Source organism: Bombina bombina, chromosome 4 (assembly GCF_027579735.1).
Source record: "Bombina bombina isolate aBomBom1 chromosome 4, aBomBom1.pri, whole genome shotgun sequence".
Lineage (NCBI taxonomy): Eukaryota > Metazoa > Chordata > Amphibia > Anura > Bombinatoridae > Bombina > Bombina bombina.
The window spans coordinates 54,234,982-54,254,688 of record NC_069502.1 but is presented as its reverse complement, the minus strand read 5'-3'; the positions used below and the strand labels follow the sequence as shown (position 1 = coordinate 54,254,688).

General features: G+C 39.4%; 1 protein-coding gene across 1 annotated transcript in view; it reads left to right on the top strand.

Annotated features, from left to right (window-relative positions):
* LOC128656856 (embryonic protein UVS.2) overlaps positions 1-19,707 on the top strand; it is a 169,084-nt gene that overhangs the window by 120,393 nt on the left and 28,984 nt on the right. The window contains exon 12 of the mRNA XM_053711022.1: positions 1,885-2,110. Within this exon, the coding sequence (XP_053566997.1) occupies positions 1,885-2,110 (226 nt within the window). The remainder of the gene's footprint in view (positions 1-1,884; positions 2,111-19,707) is intronic.

Here is a 19,707-nt window from a genome sequence, read left to right as displayed (position 1 = left end):
GCACTCTTAAAATTGCAAAGCTTCTGAAGCGTGATCATCGAACAATCAAGCGTTTCATTCAAAATAGTCAACAGGGTCGCAAGAAGCATGTGGAAAAACCAAGGCGCAAAATAACTGCCCATGAACTGAGAAAAGTCAAGCGTGCAGCTGCCAAGATGCCACTTGGCCATATTTCAGAGCTGCAACATCACTGGAGTGCCCAAAAGCACAAGGTGTGCAATACTCAGAGACATGGCCAAGGTAAGAAAGGCTGAAAGACGACCACCACTGAACAAGACACACAAGCTGAAACGTCAAGACTGGGCCAAGAAATATCTCAAGACTGATTTTTCTAAGGTTTTATGGACTGATGAAATGAGAGTGAGTCTTGATGGGCCAGATGGATGGGCCCGTGGCTGGATTGGTAAAGGGCAGAGAGCTCCAGTCCGACTCAGACGCCAGCAAGGTGGAGGTGGAGTACTGGTTTGGGCTGGTATCATCAAAGATGAGCTTGTGGGGCCTTTTCGGGTTGAGGATGGAGTCAAGCTCAACTCCCAGTCCTACTGCCAGTTTCTGGAAGACACCTTCTTCAAGCAGTGGTACAGGAAGAAGTCTGCATCCTTCAAGAAAAACATGATTTTCATGCAGGACAATGCTCCATCACACGCGTCCAAGTACTCCACAGCGTGGCTGGCAAGAAAGGGTATAAAAGAAGAAAATCTAATGACATGGCCTCCTTGTTCACCTGATCTGAACCCCATTGAGAACCTGTGGTCCATCATCAAATGTGAGATTTACAAGGAGGGAAAACAGTACACCTCTCTGAACAGTGTCTGGGAGGCTGTGGTTGCTGCTGCACGCAATGTTGATGGTGAACAGATCAAAACACTGACAGAATCCATGGATGGCAGGCTTTTGAGTGTCCTTGCAAAGAAAGGTGGCTATATTGGTCACTGATTTGTTTTTGTTTTGTTTTTGAATGTCAGAAATGTATATTTGTGAATGTTGAGATGTTATATTGGTTTCACTGGTAAAAATAAATAATTGAAATGGGTATATATTTGTTTTTTGTTAATTTGCCTAATAATTATGCACAGTAATAGTCACCTGCACAGACAGATATCCCCCTAAAATAGCTATAACTAAAAACAAACTAAAAACTACTTCCAAAACTATTCAGCTTTGATATTAATGAGTTTTTTGGGTTCATTGAGAACATGGTTGTTGTTCAATAATAAAATTAATCCTCAAAAATACAACTTGCATAATAATTCTGCACTCCCTGTAGATATATATTGTACCGAAATACTATCAGATATATGTAGAAATATGTATTTAAAAATAAATAGAACATAATATGCTATGTGATGAACATTGGAATGTGAAATATTAATATTTCATGTTGGGTTAATGCACTTCAGATAACGAGATCAGGTTTGCGTGCGATTAGGGTGTTCATTCCCCCCCCCCATTTTTCGTGCATCATTGACTTATTATTGGAATACGTAAATGCAGTTGCAATATTATAACTTTGTCTTTTTGTGCGTGTCGGGTTTTAAATTCCTTAAAAACACACACATATCTAAGGTCTTGGAACACATTTAGTTAATTTATATTACCTATTAGTATTACTAATTGCCATTTTGTCTCTGGTTAACCACGGGTTTTTTGATTTTTTATTTACTACTAAGATGATTTCATGTTGTTTTGGGAGGTAATGATAATGAGCTTGAGGAGTATTAACAGCAGAGACATTTTTTGGATTGTGATAATGGAAAAACCCCGCTGACAATACAACTCAAAGTTTACAAAATGTTGTCTACTGAAAACAAGCGCAGACTTGAAGCAACCTGTATATGTCCTACAATTAGATAAATGAAGTAACTTTATATTAATTTCCCACAGGTTTTCCTGACATTTGAAGCATTTGATGTCCAGTCTACAACAAACTGTATATCTGACTCTGTTACTGTATATGATGGAGCCAGCATAACATCTCCAGTTCTCCTTAATAAAACCTGTGGTTCTGGAAAATTGACCTCACTTGTAGCCTCCAGCAATTCAATGCTTGTGAAATTCATTACTGATGGAGCCATTACAGCAACTGGATTTAAAGCTTCATACAGTTCAGGTAGGTCTTTATTTGCAAATTATGTAATAAATATCTCAAGGATTTTTATCTTAAATGGTAACTTAGTCAATCTAATCTCACCACTTTTTCCATAGTAAACGTATGATACAATCTATAGAGTGTGGATGCCTAATGTCTAAATAACATAAGTATGATAATCAATTTCCAAAGAGATGGAAAAAATACATTTCTAGGCACTCAATAAATATCTAAAGGATTTTTATCTTAAATGGTAACTTAGTCAATCTAATCTAATATTGAAAACCATCTCACAATGAATATCTTTGAAAAAAATCTTTATATATGACCTCATACCAGTGCCGAAGGTTAACTTAACTTTTAAATAACACACACACACACACAGATACAGTATATATACTGTGTATACATATATATATATATATATATATATATATATATATATATATATATATATATATATATATATATATATATATATATATATAAACATGCTTAAAACTACCAAAAAAAATGTTAGTGGGCAATTTTGATCCATGTGTGGGGAGAGTGACACTAAAGTCAATCATTTTTCATGATTCAGAAAGAACTGCAGTTTTAAGACACTTTCCAATTTACTTATTATCACATTTTGCACATTGTTTTTATGTGTCCTTTTTCTTAGGCACCAACCCCTACTGAGCATTTGCACAAGCTCATAGGGTATACATACTGTATGTTAGTCTGTGTTTGCCAGAAGAAAAAAATCTACTGCTTATTAGAAAGGTTTTTCACATTTAGATAATGGAAGTGAATTGGAAAGTTGTTTACAATTGTGTGTGCTGTCTCAATTTTGACTTGACTGTACCTTTAACAATCAAATGGAAAGTTATCCTGTCTACATATCAAACGTTCTACTAGTGATGGATATAAAGATTTTTTCAAAGATATTGATTGTGAGATTGTGTTCAGTATTGTGAGTGCCTAGAAATGTCTCTCTTTTTTCTATCTCTTTATAATTATGTCTTCATTTGCACCTATAACTACTTCTGGGCTCTATCCCAGTCATAGCCAATGTATGCTTGTGATTTTATATAAGCAATTAAGTATTGTGTTGCAAAAGACCTTCATACATTTTTTTTTATATAAAAGCATTTTTATCTATGACTGTATTAATGATTTACCTAATTACTGTATAATTCAGAGTATCTTAATCTTAACCCCCTTATTCGTGGCTGCATTTGGAATAAATCCTGTAAATACACATTATATGGCCAAAAGTATGTGGGCATCCCTACTAAGTATTGAGCTCAGGTGACTAATAGGTGTATACAATTCAGCACATAGCTATAAAATGTCAATAGACAAACACTGGCAGTATAATAGGTTGTATTGAAGAGCTCAATGACTTTAAACATGGCACTGTCATAGAATGCCTCTTCTGTCTAAAGCCAGTTTGTGATATTTCTGTTGTGAAACATCTGGCAGTCTGATGGAAGAATCTGGGTGTGGCAGATGCTAGGAAAATGCTACTTATTTTAAAGTTTGGTAGAGGAGGGATAATGGTCTGGAGCAGTTTTTCCTTGTTTGGGATAGGCCTCTTAGTTTCATGAAAGGGTTATCTCAATGCTACAGGACACAGCGACATTTTAAATAATTGAGCTTTTCTAACTTTGTGGCAATAGTTTGGGTAAAACCCTTCCTGTTCCAGCATGACTGAGCCTTTGTGCAGAAAGCGAGGTCCATGGAGATGACATGGCTTGATGAGTTTGGTGTGGTGGAAGTCGAGTAACCTCATCACCACTGAACACCTTTGGGACTAATTGGAATGGTGATTGAAAACCAGACCTTCTTGTCCAGCAGCAGTGCCTCACCTCACAAGTACTCTTTTAGCTGAAAAGGCATAAATTCCTACAAACACACCCCAACATCTTGCGGAAAGCCTTCCCAGAAGAGTTGTGGCTGTTATAGTGGCAAAGGGGTATCAACTCCATTTTAATGCCCATGGTTTTTAAATGGGATGACCAACAAGCTCATGCAGGTGTGATGGTTAGGTGTCTACATAATTTTTGACTATATTGTGTATATTTTTTAATTAGCACTTTTATATTTTAATAACAACATTTATGCTTACCTGATAAATTATTTTCTTTCCTAATGATGATGGTCCACAGTCCTTTCTAACATATGGGATACATTTCCCACCACTAGGAAGAGGTCAAGAACCCATATTAGAGATTTAAATCCCTCCCACCTCTCTTCTCTCTCTTAGTATAAAGTATAGCCAAGTAGAAAATAGGAAATATATAGGTAGGAAAGACAAAGCAGGGCATGTAGAGTGTTGCACAAAACTTTAAACAGTTGCGGCCTGTGGGTCATCATAATTCCGAAAGAAAATATTTTATCAAGTAAACATACATTTTGTTTTCTTTTGTAAAATGATGATGGTCCACAGTCCTCCCTAAAATATGGGATTAATATCCAAGCACATGGCCTTTGTTACAGAAAGGGTGGAGCAATTTTTCTGGCAGTTCCTATTTAGCCGACACAGCAACCAGAAGGGCTTTCCTTCCAAAAGAAGCAAAAAACATCAAAAAGATAACATTTGGAAAAAGTATACAGAGAAAACCATGTGACAGCTTTGCAAGTCGGCTCCAAAGATGCAAACTTTTTAAAAGCCCACAATGCTACAACTGCTCTTGTAGAAAGAGTTTTAATATGCTTTCATTTGCGCGCAGGTTAAATTGCGCTGATATTATAAGTTGAGAGTAAACACAATAGCATGACCGCAATTCAAGTTAACGTTTGTTGGGTAAGCGTGTCCTCAGAGCTATTATTATCAGGTATTTGTAGAGCACCAACAGATTCCGCAGTGCTATAAACATAGGCGGTATACAAGATAACATGTGTAGGGATCAAATAGGTAGAGGGCCCTGCTGAGAGTTGCACTGTTGTAGTCGGCTTTTATGAGGGTGATCTACAAACAGCTGGGCTCATAGGCTTACATGCTAAGGGGTTCAAGGGGATAGCAGTGGAGATAGGAATGTTAGTGTAGGTTGTATGGATCCCTGAATAGTACAGTCTTTAGGGAGCACTTGAAGCTTACAAAACTAGGGGAGAGTCTTGTGAAGCGAGGCAGAGAGTTCCATAAGATGGGAGCCAGTCTGGAGAAATCTTGTAAATGGGAATGTGAGGAGGTAACAAGAGAGGTGGAGAGTAGGAGGTCATGAGTAGAGTGAAGGGGTCGGGAGGGAGAGTATCTGGAGACAAGGTCTGAGATGTAGGGGGGGGGGCAGTGCAGTTGAGGGCTTTGTAGAGCTGTAGTTAACCATTTGGCAAAACAAAAAAGTGTCACAAAACACATCACAAATACATTACATAGTACAGTTCCACTCATAATAACACCATATAATAAATATTATTTTTAAAAATATTGTGCACAAAAGTTATAAGGGCTCAAAGGTATGAGGTCTCAAGTGGTAGAAAAAAAAGGCAGGCAAAGGGCTTTAACATTCAGATACATACATATAGATCTCTAAAGATGTTTATATATATGTGTGTGTGTGTGTTTACATATGTATTTATGTATTTATATGTATATATATGTATTTACAGATACAGATATAGACATATATATATATATAAGTACATGGAGCCCTGTGCAGTTTTGTAGTTAAAGGGACATAATACTCATATGCTAAATCACTCTAAAGTAATGCAGCATAAGTGTAAAAAGCTGACAGGAAAATATCACCTGAGCATCTCTATGTAAAAAAGGAAGATATTTTACCTCACAACTTCTTCAGTTCACCAGACTAAGTTCTGTGTAAAAAAAAAAAAAGAACAAATGAACAGCAGCCAATCAGCATCAGCAGTGCTGAGGTCATGAACTCTTTTACTGTGATCTCATGAGATTTCACTTAAAGGGACACTGAACCCACATTTTTTTCTTTTGTGATTCAGATAGAGCATGCAATTTAGGCAACTTTCTAATTTACTCCTATTTTCAATTTTCCTTCGTTCTCTTTGTATCTTTATTTAAAAGAAGAAGGCATCTAAACTAAGGAGCCAGCCAATTTTTGGTTCAGCCTGCTGGACAGCACTCACCAAAAATGGGCCGGCATAAATGGGCCGGCATCTAAACTTACATTCTTACTTTTCAAATAAAGATACCAAGATAATTAAGAAAATTTGATAATAGGAGTAAATTAGAAAGTTGCTTAAAATTGCATGCTCTATCTGAATCGCAAAAGAAAAAATTTGAGTTAAGTGTCCCTTTAACTCTCATGAGATTTCATAGTAAATTTCCAGTACTGATTTGCTGCTTAAAGTCCTTTACAATGGAGTTTGAATACCTAGGACATTTTAAAGTAAAAAAACATAATTTATGTAAGAACTTACCTGATAAATTCATTTCTTTCATATTAGCAAGAGTCCATGAGCTAGTGACGTATGGGATATACATTCCTACCAGGAGGGGCAAAGTTTCCCAAACCTCAAAATGCCTATAAATACACCCCTCACCACACCCACAAATCAGTTTAAACGCATAGCCAAGAAGTGAGGTGATAAGAAAAAAGTGCGAAAGCATAAAAAATAAGGAATTGGAATAATTGTGCTTTATACAAAAAAATCATAACCACCACAAAAAAGGGTGGGCCTCATGGACTCTTGCTAATATGAAAGAAATGAATTTATCAGGTAAGTTCTTACATAAATTATGTTTTCTTTCATGTAATTAGCAAGAGTCCATGAGCTAGTGACGTATGGGATAATGACTACCCAAGATGTGGATCTTCCACGCAAGAGTCACTAGAGAGGGAGGGATAAAATAAAGACAGCCAATTCCGCTGAAAATAATCCACACCCAAAACAAAGTTTAAATCTTATAATGAAAAAAACTGAAATTATAAGCAGAAGAATCAAACTGAAACAGCTGCCTGAAGTACTTTTCTACCAAAAACTGCTTCAGAAGAAGAAAACACATCAAAATGGTAGAATTTAGTAAAAGTATGCAAAGAAGACCAAGTTGCTGCTTTGCAAATCTGATCAACCGAAGCTTCATTCCTAAACGCCCAGGAAGTAGCAACTGACCTAGTAGAATGAGCTGTAATCCTTTGAGGCGGAGTTTTACCCGACTCGACATAAGCATGATGAATTAAAGATTTCAACCAAGATGCCAGAGAAATGGCAGAGGCCTTCTGACCTTTCCTAGAACCGGAAAAGATAACAAATAGACTAGAAGTCTTTCGGAAATTCTTAGTGGCTTCAACATAATATTTCAAAGCTCTAACTACATCCAAAGAATGCAATGATCTCTCCTTAGAATTAGGACATAATGAAGGAACCACAATTTCTCTACTAATGTTGTTAGAATTCACAACCTTAGGTAAAAATTTAAAAGAAGTTTGCAACACCGCCTTATCCTGATGAAAAATCAGAAAAGGAGACTCACAAGAAAGAGCAGATAATTCAGAAACTCTTCTAGCAGAAGAGATGGCCAAGAAAAGTAGTTTAATGTCCAATGAATGCATAGGTTCAAACGGAGGAGCTTGAAGAGCCCCCAGAACCAAATTCAAACTCCAAGGAGGAGAAATTGACTTAATGACAGGTTTTATACGAACCAAAGCTTGTACAAAACAATGAATATCAGGAAGATTAGCAATCTTTCTGTGAAAAAGAACAGAAAGAGCAGAGATTTGTCCTTTCAAGGAACTTGCAGACAAACCTTTATCCAAACCATCCTGAAGAAACTGTAAAATTCTCGGAATTCTAAAAGAATGCCAGGAAAAATGATGACTCTATAATATATCTTCCTAGATACAGATTTACGAGCCTGTAACATAGTATTAATCACAGAGTCAGAGAAACCTCTTTGACTAAGAATCAAGCGTTCAATCTCCATACCTTTAAATTTAAGGATTTGAGATCCTGATAGAAAAAAGGACCTTGCGACAGAAGGTCTGGTCTTAACGGAAGAGTCCACGGTTGGCAAGAGGCCATCCGGACAAGATCCGCATACCAAAACCTGTGAGGCCATGCTGGAGCCACCAGCAGAACAAACGAGCATTCCTTCAGAATCTTGGAGATTACTCTTGGAAGAAGAACTAGAGGCGGAAAGATATAGGCAGGATGATACTTCCAAGGAAGTGACAATGCATCCACTGCTTCCGCTTGAGGATCCCTGGATCTGGACAGATACCTGGGAAGTTTCTTGTTTAGATGAGAAGCCATCAGATCTATTTCTGGAAGTCCCCACATTTGAACAATCTGAAGAAATACCTCTGGGTGAAGAGACCATTCGCCCGGATGTAACGTTTGGCGACTGAGACAATCCGCTTCCCAATTGTCTATACCTGGGATATGAACTGCAGAAATTAGACAGGAGCTGGATTCCGCCCATACCAGTATTCAAAATACTTCTTTCATAGCCAGAGGACTGTGAGTCCCTCCTTGATGATTGATATATGCCACAGTTGTGACATTGTCTGTCTGAAAACAAATGAACGATTCTCTCTTTAGAAGAGGCCATGACTGAAGAGCTCTGAAAATTGCACGGAGTTCCAAAATATTGATTGGCAATCTCACCTCCTGAGATTCCCAAACCCCTTGTGCTGTCAGAGACCCCTCAAACAGCTCCCCAACCTGTCAGACTTGCATCTGTTGAAATTAAAGTCCAGGTCGGAAGAACAAAAGAAGCCCCCTGAACTAAACGATGGTGATCTGTCCACCACATCAGAGAGTGTCGTACAATTGGTTTTAAAGATATTAATTGAGATATCTTTGTGTAATCCCTGCACCACTGGTTCAGCATACAGAGCTGAAGAGGTTGCATGTGAAAACGAGCAAAGGGGATTGCGTCCGATGCAGCAGTCATAATACCTAGAATTTCCATGCATAAGGCTACCGAAGGGAATCATTGTGATTGAAGGTTTTGACAAGCTGAGATCAATTTTAGACGTCTCTTGTCTGTCAGAGACAGAGTCATGGACACTGAATCTATCTGGAAACCTAAAAAGGTTACCCTTGTCTGAGGAATCAATGAACTTTTCGGTAAATTGATCCTCCAACCATGATCTTGAAGAAACAACACGAGTCGATTTGTATGAGATTCTGCTAAATGTGAAGACTGAGCAAGTACCAAGATATCGTCCAAATAAGGAAATACCACAATACCCTGTTCTCTGATTACAGACAGAAGGGCACCGAGAACCCTTGTGCTGTCAGAGACCCCTCAAACAGCTCCCCAACCTGTCAGACTTGCATCTGTTGAAATTAAAGTCCAGGTCGGAAGAACAAAAGAAGCCCCCTGAACTAAACGATGGTGATCTGTCCACCACATCAGAGAGTGTCGTACAATTGGTTTTAAAGATATTAATTGAGATATCTTTGTGTAATCCCTGCACCACTGGTTCAGCATACAGAGCTGAAGAGGTTGCATGTGAAAACGAGCAAAGGGGATTGCGTCCGATGCAGCAGTCATAAGACCTAGAATTTCCATGCATAAGGCTACCGAAGGGAATCATTGTGATTGAAGGTTTTGACAAGCTGAGATCAATTTTAGACGTCTCTTGTCTGTCAGAGACAGAGTCATGGACACTGAATCTATCTGGAAACCTAAAAAGGTTACCCTTGTCTGAGGAATCAATGAACTTTTCGGTAAATTGATCCTCCAACCATGATCTTGAAGAAACAACACGAGTCGATTTGTATGAGATTCTGCTAAATGTGAAGACTGAGCAAGTACCAAGATATCGTCCAAATAAGGAAATACCACAATACCCTGTTCTCTGATTACAGACAGAAGGGCACCGAGAACCTTTGTAAAAATTCTTGGAGCTGTTGCTAGGCCAAACGGCAGAGCCACAAACTGGTAATGCTTGTCTAGGAAAGAGAATCTCAGAAACTGATAGTGATCTGGATGAATCGGAATATGCAGATATGCATCCTGTAAATCTATTGTGGACATATAATGCCCTTGCTGAACAAAAGGCAGGATAGTCCTTACAGTTACCATTTTGAATGTTGGTATCCTTACATAACGATTCAATATTTTTAGATCCAGAACTGGTCTGAAGGAATTCTCCTTCTTTGGTACAATGAAGAGATTTGAATAAAACCCCAGCCCCTGTTCCAGAACTGGAACTGGCATAATTACTCCAGCCAACTCTAGATCTGAAACACATTTCAGAAATGCTAGAGCCTTCGCTGGATTTACTGGGACACGGGAAAGAAAAAATCTCTTTGCAGGAGGCCTTATCTTGAAGCCAATTCTGTACCCTTCTGAAACAATGTTCTGAATCCAAAGATTGTGAATTGAATTGATCCAAATTTCTTTGAAGAATTGTAATCTGCCCCCTACCAGCTGAGCTGGAATGATGGCTGCACCTTCATGTGGACTTGGGAGCTGGCTTTGGTTTTCTAAAAGGCTTGGATTTATTCCAGACTGGAGATGGTTTCCAAACTGATACCGCTCCTGTGGGGTGAAGGATCAGGCTTTTGTTCCTTATTGTGACGAAAGGAACGAAAACGATTATTAGACCTAAATTTACCTTTAGATTTTTTATCCTGTGGTAAAAAAGTTCCTTTCCCTCCAGTAACAGTTGGGATAATAGAATCCAACTGAGAACCAAATAATTTATATCCCTGGAAAGAAAGGGAAAGCAAAGTAGACTTAGAAGACATATCAGCATTCCAAGTTTTAAGCCATAAAGCTCTTCTAGCTAAAATAGCTAGAGACATATACCTGACATCAACTCTAATGATATCAAAGATGGCATCACAAATAAAGTTATTAGCATGTTGAAGAAGATTAACAATGCTATGAGAATTATGATCTGTTACTTGTTGCGCTAAAGCTTCTAACCAAAAAGTTGAAGCTGCAGCAACATCCGCTAAAGATATAGCAGGTCTAAGAAGATTACCTGAACATAAGTAAGCTTTTCTTAGAAAGGATTCAATCTTCCTATCTAAAGGATCCTTAAAGGAAGTACTATCTGCCATAGGAATAGTAGTACGTTTAGCAAGAGTAGAGACAGCCCCATCAACCTAAGGGATTTTGTCCCAAAACTCTAATCTGTCAGATGGCACAGGATATAATTGCTTAAAACGTTTAGAAGGAGTAAATGAATTACCCAAATTATTCCATTCCCTGGAGATTACTTCAGAAATAGCATCAGGGACAGGAAAAACTTCTGGAATAACTACAGGGCAAAGAACGAATAAATTCCATTTTGAATAAATATGAAGATTTATCAGCATCAACCTCTGAGACAGAACCCTCTGAACAAGAGGAACCATTATCAGAATCAGAATGATGATGTTAATCTCTTTTGTTAACAGGAACACTCTGAGTATTAGATGTTGACGGAACAGCAACAGGTAATGTAGCATTACTAAAGGAAATATTATCTGCATTAACAAGTTTGTCATGACATTCATTACAAACAACAGCTGGAGGAACAGATACCACAAGTTTACAGCAGATACACTTAACTTTGGTAGATCCAGCACCAGGCAGCATTTTTCCAGAAGTATCTTCTGACTCAGTGTCAATCTGGGACATCTTGCAATATGTAATAGAAAAAACAACATATAAAGCAAAATTGATCAAATTCCTTAAATGACAGTTTCAGGAATGGGAAAAAATGCCAGTGAACAAGCTTCTAGCAACCAGAAGCAATAAATAATGAGACTTAAATAATGTGGAGACAATAGTGACGCCCATATTTTTTAGCACTAAAAAAGACGCCCACATTATTTGGTGCCTAAATGCTTTTGGCGCCAAAAATGACGCCACATCCGGAACGCCGACACCTTTGCCGCAAAAAAAACGTCAAAAATGACGCAACTTCCGGCGAAACGTATGACGCCGGAAACAGAAAAAAAAATTTGCGACAAAAAAGTCCGCGCCAAGAATGACGCAATAAAATGAAGCATTTTCAGCCCCCCGTGAGCCTAACAGCCCACAGGGAAAAAAGTCAAATTTTAAGGTAAGAAAAAAATTGATTTATTCATATGCATTATCCCAAATATGAAACTGACTGTCTGAAATAAGGAACGTTGAACATCCTGAGTCAAGGCAAATAAATGTTTGAATACATATATTTAGAACTTTATATAAAAGTGCCCAACCATAGCTTAGAGTGTCACAGAAAATAAGACTTACTTACCCCAGGACACTCATCTACATGTAGTAGAAAGCCAAACCAGTACTGAAACGAGAATCAGTAGAGGTAATGGTATATATAAGAGTATATCGTCGATCTGAAAAGGGAGGTAAGAGATGAATCTCTATGACCGATAACAGAGAACCTATAAAATAGACCCTGTAGAAGGGAGATCATTGAATTCAAATAGGCAATACTCTCCTCACATCCCTCTGACATTCACTGCACGCTGAGAGGAAAACCGGGCTCCAACCTGCTGCGGAGCGCATATCAACGTAGAATCTAGCACAAACTTACTTCACCACCTCCATAGGGGCAAAGTTTGTAAAACTGATTTGTGGGTGTGGTGAGGGGTGTATTTATAGGCATTTTGAGGTTTGGGAAACTTTGCCCCTCCTGGTAGGAATGTATATCCCATACGTCACTAGCTCATGGGACTCTTGCTAATTACATGAAAGAAATCTTTTTTTTACACAGAGATATTTTCTAGTCAGCTTTTTACAGTTATGCTGCATCACTTTAAAGTGTTTAAACATTTGGGTATCATGCCCTTTAAGTAAATAAAAACATGTAAAAACATATTTTTGTGATATTCATTTAGTATAATATTCATTTTTGTGTTATACTGTGTGTTTACTGTAAATATTTCACATGTTCTGTACATATCAGAATATTTTCTACTAGTCCTAAAGCCCGTTCACACAGGCCATTTTTTGCAGTACAGTGGTCTCACCCCTTGCGTTCTCTAACTCCCACTCTCTTTTGCTTTCTCTCTCTCTCCCCTCTCATTTGCGCTCTCTCTCCCCCTCTCTTTTGAGCTCTCTCTCTCCCCCCTCTCTTTTGCGCTCTCTTTACCCCTCTCTTTTGCACTCTCTCTCTCCCCCCTCGCTTTTGCGCTCTCTCTCTCCCTCTCTATCTCCCCTCTCTCTCTATCTCCCCTCGCTCTTTCTATCTCTCCCCTCTCTCTCTCCATCTCCCCTCTCTCTCCATCTCCCCTCTCTCTCCCCCTCTCTATCTACCCTCTCTCTATCTCCCCTCTCTCTCTCCCCCCTCTCTCTCTCTCTCCACTCTCTCTCCCCCCCTCTCTCTCTCCCCTCTCTCTCTCCCCTCTCTTTCTCTCTCCCCCCCTCTCTCTCTCTCCCCTCTCTCTCTCCCCCTCTCTCTCTCTCTCCCCCCTCTCTCGCTCCCCCTTTCTCTCCCCTCTCTCTTGCTCCCCTCTCTCTCTCCCCTCTCTCTTTCTCTCTCCCCTCTCTCTTTCTCTCTCCCCTCTCTCTTTCTCTCTCCCTCTCTCTTTCTTTCTCCCCTCTCTCTCTCTTTCTCTCTCCCCTCTCTCTCTCTCTTTCTCTCTCCTCTCTCTCTCTCTCTTTCTCCCCCCCTCTCTCTCTCCCCCCTCTCTCTCTACCCTCTCTCTCTCTTTCCCCTCTCTCAACCTCTCTCTCTCTCCCCCCTCTCTCTCTCTCCTCACTCTATCTCCCCCCTCTGTTTCTCTCTCTCCCCTCTCTCTCTCTCTCTCTCTCTCTCTCTCTCCTCTCTCTCTCCACTCTCTCTCCCCCCTCTCTCTTCCCCCTCTCTCTCTACCCTCTCTCTCTCTTTCCCCTCTCTCAACCTCTCTCTCTCTCTCCCCCCCCCCTCTCTCCTCACTCTATCTCCCCCCTCTGTTTCTCTCTCTCCCCTCTCTCTCTCTCTCTCTCTCTCTCCTCTCTCTCTCCACTCTCTCTCCCCCCCTCTCTCTTTCACCTCTCTCTCTCCTCTCTCTATCTCCCCCCTCTGTCTCTCTCTCTCCCCTCTCTCTCTCTCTCTCTCTCTCTCTCTCTCTCTCTCTCTCTCTCTCTCTCTCTCTCTCTCTCTCTCTCTCTCTCTCTCTCTCTCTCTCTCTCTCTCTCTCTCTCTCCCCTCTCTCTCTCTCCTCTCTCTCTCCCCTCTCTCTCTCCCCTCTCTCTATCTCCTCTCTCTCTCTCTCTCTCTCCCCTCTCTCCCTATCTCCCCCCTCTGTCTCTCTCTCTCCCCTCTCTCTCTCCCCCTCTCTCTCTCCCCCTCTCTCTCCCCTCTCTATCTCCCCCTCTCTTTCTCTCTCCCCTCTCTCTCTCCCCTCTTTCTCTCCCCCCTCTCTCTCTCTCTCTCTCTCTCTCTCTCTCTCTCTCTCTCTCTCTCTCTCTCTCTCCCCTCTCTCTCTCCCCTCTCTCTCTCCCCCTCTCTCTCTCCCCCTCTCTCTCCCCTCTCTATCTCCCCCTCTCTTTCTCTCTCCCCTCTCTCTCTCCCCTCTTTCTCTCCCCCCTCTCTCTCTCTCTCTCTCTCTCTCTCTCTCCACATCTCCCCTCTTTTTCTCTCCCCTCTCTCCATCTCCCCTCTCTCCATCTCTCCTCTCTCTCTCCCCTCTCTCTCCCCCCCTCTCTCTCTTTCTCCCCTGTCTCTTTCTCCCCTCTTGATCTCCCTCTCCCCCCTCTCCCCTCTTTTGAGCTGTTTGAGCTCTCTCCACAGCCTTTCATGGCCTGCCCCTGGCCCGCCCCCTTCACGGACCTTCACACTGGGTCACGCCCCCTTCACTGGTCTTCACGCTAGGCCATGTCCCTTTCACACTTATTCTTAAAAATTCGATTTTCGAATGTTATTTACAGTTTTCGAATGTCACATTCAATTTCGAATATTACATTTATAAAACACAATTGTAGACTGGAAACACTATTTTGAATGTCACATTCAAATCGAATATCACATTCAAATCGAATGTCACATTCAAATTCGAATATTACATTTATAAAACACAGTATTAGACTAAATACTATTTCGAATTCGAACGTCACATTCAAATCGAATATCACATTCGAATCGAATATCACATTTAAAACACAGTATTAGACTACTAATGTAGCATTCGAATGTAGCATTCGAATTCGAATATTACATTTAGTAAACACAGTTGTAGACTAGAAATACTATTTGAAATTTGAATGTCACATTCGAATTCGAATGTCACATTCAAATTTGAATATTACATTTCGAAATTGAATGAATACATAGCTAAACATTCTATTATTCGAACAAATATTTTTGAATTTTATTGAAAAATTCGAAAACGAAAATTCGAAAATAGAATGTTAGAATGTTATATAAACATTCGAAATTCCATTTGAACTAACAAATGTATCAAAATTTGTTTTAAATTTCGAATTTTTAGAAACATTCGCCCATCCCTAATTCCTATATGTATTCATCTATACCTTTATATATTTATATAGATATATAGGTATAGATATATATTGTACCAAAATACCATCAAATATATGTAGAAGTATTTATTTCTTAATAAATAGAACATATTCTATTATGTGCAGAATATTAAAATGTTAAAATATTCATATTTTCATGTCGGTTTAGCGCACATGAGAATATGCATTGGGTTAGTGCTTGAGTAGGTTGTTAGGTTTTTGCATTTCTACAGAGATAGAAGTTCTGCCTATGTAAACATTGTTATATGTGTTACTACACATGCAATAAAAAAACAGCTTCTAGATTTCACTTAAAGGGACACTGAACCCACATTTTTTTCTTTTGTGATTCAGATAGAGCATGCAATTTAGGCAACTTTCTAATTTACTCCTATTTTCAATTTTCCTTCGTTCTCTTTGTATCTTTATTTAAAAGAAGAAGGCATCTAAACTAAGGAGCCAGCCAATTTTTGGTTCAGCCTGCTGGACAGCACTCACCAAAAATGGGCCGGCATAAATGGGCCGGCATCTAAACTTACATTCTTACTTTTCAAATAAAGATACCAAGATAATTAAGAAAATTTGATAATAGGAGTAAATTAGAAAGTTGCTTAAAATTGCATGCTCTATCTGAATCGCAAAAGAAAAAATTTGAGTTAAGTGTCCCTTTAACTCTCATGAGATTTCATAGTAAATTTCCAGTACTGATTTGCTGCTTAAAGTCCTTTACAATGGAGTTTGAATACCTAGGACATTTTAAAGTAAAAAAACATAATTTATGTAAGAACTTACCTGATAAATTCATTTCTTTCATATTAGCAAGAGTCCATGAGCTAGTGACGTATGGGATATACATTCCTACCAGGAGGGGCAAAGTTTCCCAAACCTCAAAATGCCTATAAATACACCCCTCACCACACCCACAAATCAGTTTAACGCATAGCCAAGAAGTGAGGTGATAAGAAAAAAGTGCGAAAGCATAAAAAATAAGGAATTGGAATAATTGTGCTTTATACAAAAAAATCATAACCACCACAAAAAAGGGTGGGCCTCATGGACTCTTGCTAATATGAAAGAAATGAATTTATCAGGTAAGTTCTTACATAAATTATGTTTTCTTTCATGTAATTAGCAAGAGTCCATGAGCTAGTGACGTATGGGATAATGACTACCCAAGATGTGGATCTTCCACGCAAGAGTCACTAGAGAGGGAGGGATAAAATAAAGACAGCCAATTCCGCTGAAAATAATCCACACCCAAAACAAAGTTTAAATCTTATAATGAAAAAAACTGAAATTATAAGCAGAAGAATCAAACTGAAACAGCTGCCTGAAGTACTTTTCTACCAAAAACTGCTTCAGAAGAAGAAAACACATCAAAATGGTAGAATTTAGTAAAAGTATGCAAAGAAGACCAAGTTGCTGCTTTGCAAATCTGATCAACCGAAGCTTCATTCCTAAACGCCCAGGAAGTAGCAACTGACCTAGTAGAATGAGCTGTAATCCTTTGAGGCGGAGTTTTACCCGACTCGACATAAGCATGATGAATTAAAGATTTCAACCAAGATGCCAGAGAAATGGCAGAGGCCTTCTGACCTTTCCTAGAACCGGAAAAGATAACAAATAGACTAGAAGTCTTTCGGAAATTCTTAGTGGCTTCAACATAATATTTCAAAGCTCTAACTACATCCAAAGAATGCAATGATCTCTCCTTAGAATTAGGACATAATGAAGGAACCACAATTTCTCTACTAATGTTGTTAGAATTCACAACCTTAGGTAAAAATTTAAAAGAAGTTTGCAACACCACCTTATCCTGATGAAAAATCAGAAAAGGAGACTCACAAGAAAGAGCAGATAATTCAGAAACTCTTCTAGCAGAAGAGATGGCCAAAAGAAACAAAACTTTCCAAGAAAAGTAGTTTAATGTCCAATGAATGCATAGGTTCAAACGGAGGAGCTTGAAGAGCCCCCAGAACCAAATTCAAACTCCAAGGAGGAGAAATTGACTTAATGACAGGTTTTATACGAACCAAAGCTTGTACAAAACAATGAATATCAGGAAGATTAGCAATCTTTCTGTGAAAAAGAACAGAAAGAGCAGAGATTTGTCCTTTCAAGGAACTTGCAGACAAACCTTTATCCAAACCATCCTGAAGAAACTGTAAAATTCTCGGAATTCTAAAAGAATGCCAGGAAAAATGATGACTCTATAATATATCTTCCTAGATACAGATTTACGAGCCTGTAACATAGTATTAATCACAGAGTCAGAGAAACCTCTTTGACTAAGAATCAAGCGTTCAATCTCCATACCTTTAAATTTAAGGATTTGAGATCCTGATAGAAAAAAGGACCTTGCGACAGAAGGTCTGGTCTTAACGGAAGAGTCCACGGTTGGCAAGAGGCCATCCGGACAAGATCCGCATACCAAAACCTGTGAGGCCATGCTGGAGCCACCAGCAGAACAAACGAGCATTCCTTCAGAATCTTGGAGATTACTCTTGGAAGAAGAACTAGAGGCGGAAATATATAGGCAGGATGATACTTCCAAGGAAGTGACAATGCATCCACTGCTTCCGCTTGAGGATCCCTGGATCTGGACAGATACCTGGGAAGTTTCTTGTTTAGATGAGAAGCCATCAGATCTATTTCTGGAAGTCCCCACATTTGAACAATATGAAGAAATACCTTCTGGGTGAAGAGACCATTCGCCCGGATGTAACGTTTGGCGACTGAGACAATCCGCTTCCCAATTGTCTATACCTGGGATATGAACTGCAGAAATTAGACAGGAGCTGGATTCCGCCCATACCAGTATTCAAAATACTTCTTTCATAGCCAGAGGACTGTGAGTCCCTCCTTGATGATTGATATATGCCACAGTTGTGACATTGTCTGTCTGAAAACAAATGAACGATTCTCTCTTTAGAAGAGGCCATGACTGAAGAGCTCTGAAAATTGCACGGAGTTCCAAAATATTGATTGGCAATCTCACCTCCTGAGATTCCCAAACCCCTTGTGCTGTCAGAGACCCCTCAAACAGCTCCCCAACCTGTCAGACTTGCATCTGTTGAAATTAAAGTCCAGGTCGGAAGAACAAAAGAAGCCCCCTGAACTAAACGATGGTGATCTGTCCACCACATCAGAGAGTGTCGTACAATTGGTTTTAAAGATATTAATTGAGATATCTTTGTGTAATCCCTGCACCACTGGTTCAGCATACAGAGCTGAAGAGGTTGCATGTGAAAACGAGCAAAGGGGATTGCGTCCGATGCAGCAGTCATAAGACCTAGAATTTCCATGCATAAGGCTACCGAAGGGAATGATTGTGATTGAAGGTTTTGACAAGCTGAGATCAATTTTAGACGTCTCTTGTCTGTCAGAGACAGAGTCATGGACACTGAATCTATCTGGAAACCTAAAAAGGTTACCCTTGTCTGAGGAATCAATGAACTTTTCGGTAAATTGATCCTCCAACCATGATCTTGAAGAAACAACACGAGTCGATTTGTATGAGATTCTGCTAAATGTGAAGACTGAGCAAGTACCAAGATATCGTCCAAATAAGGAAATACCACAATACCCTGTTCTCTGATTACAGACAGAAGGGCACCGAGAACCTTTGTAAAAATTCTTGGAGCTGTTGCTAGGCCAAACGGCAGAGCCACAAACTGGTAATGCTTGTCTAGGAAAGAGAATCTCAGAAACTGATAGTGATCTGGATGAATCGGAATATGCAGATATGCATCCTGTAAATCTATTGTGGACATATAATGCCCTTGCTGAACAAAAGGCAGGATAGTCCTTACAGTTACCATTTTGAATGTTGGTATCCTTACATAACAATTCAATATTTTTAGATCCAGAACTGGTCTGAAGGAATTCTCCTTCTTTGGTACAATGAAGAGATTTGAATAAAACCCCAGCCCCTGTTCCAGAACTGGAACTGGCATAATTACTCCAGCCAACTCTAGATCTGAAACACATTTCAGAAATGCTAGAGCCTTCGCTGGATTTACTGGGACACGGGAAAGAAAAAATCTCTTTGCAGGAGGCCTTATCTTGAAGCCAATTCTGTACCCTTCTGAAACAATGTTCTGAATCCAAAGATTGTGAATTGAATTGATCCAAATTTCTTTGAAAAATTGTAATCTGCCCCCTACCAGCTGAGCTGGAATGATGGCTGCACCTTCATGTGGACTTGGGAGCTGGCTTTGGTTTTCTAAAAGGCTTGGATTTATTCCAGACTGGAGATGGTTTC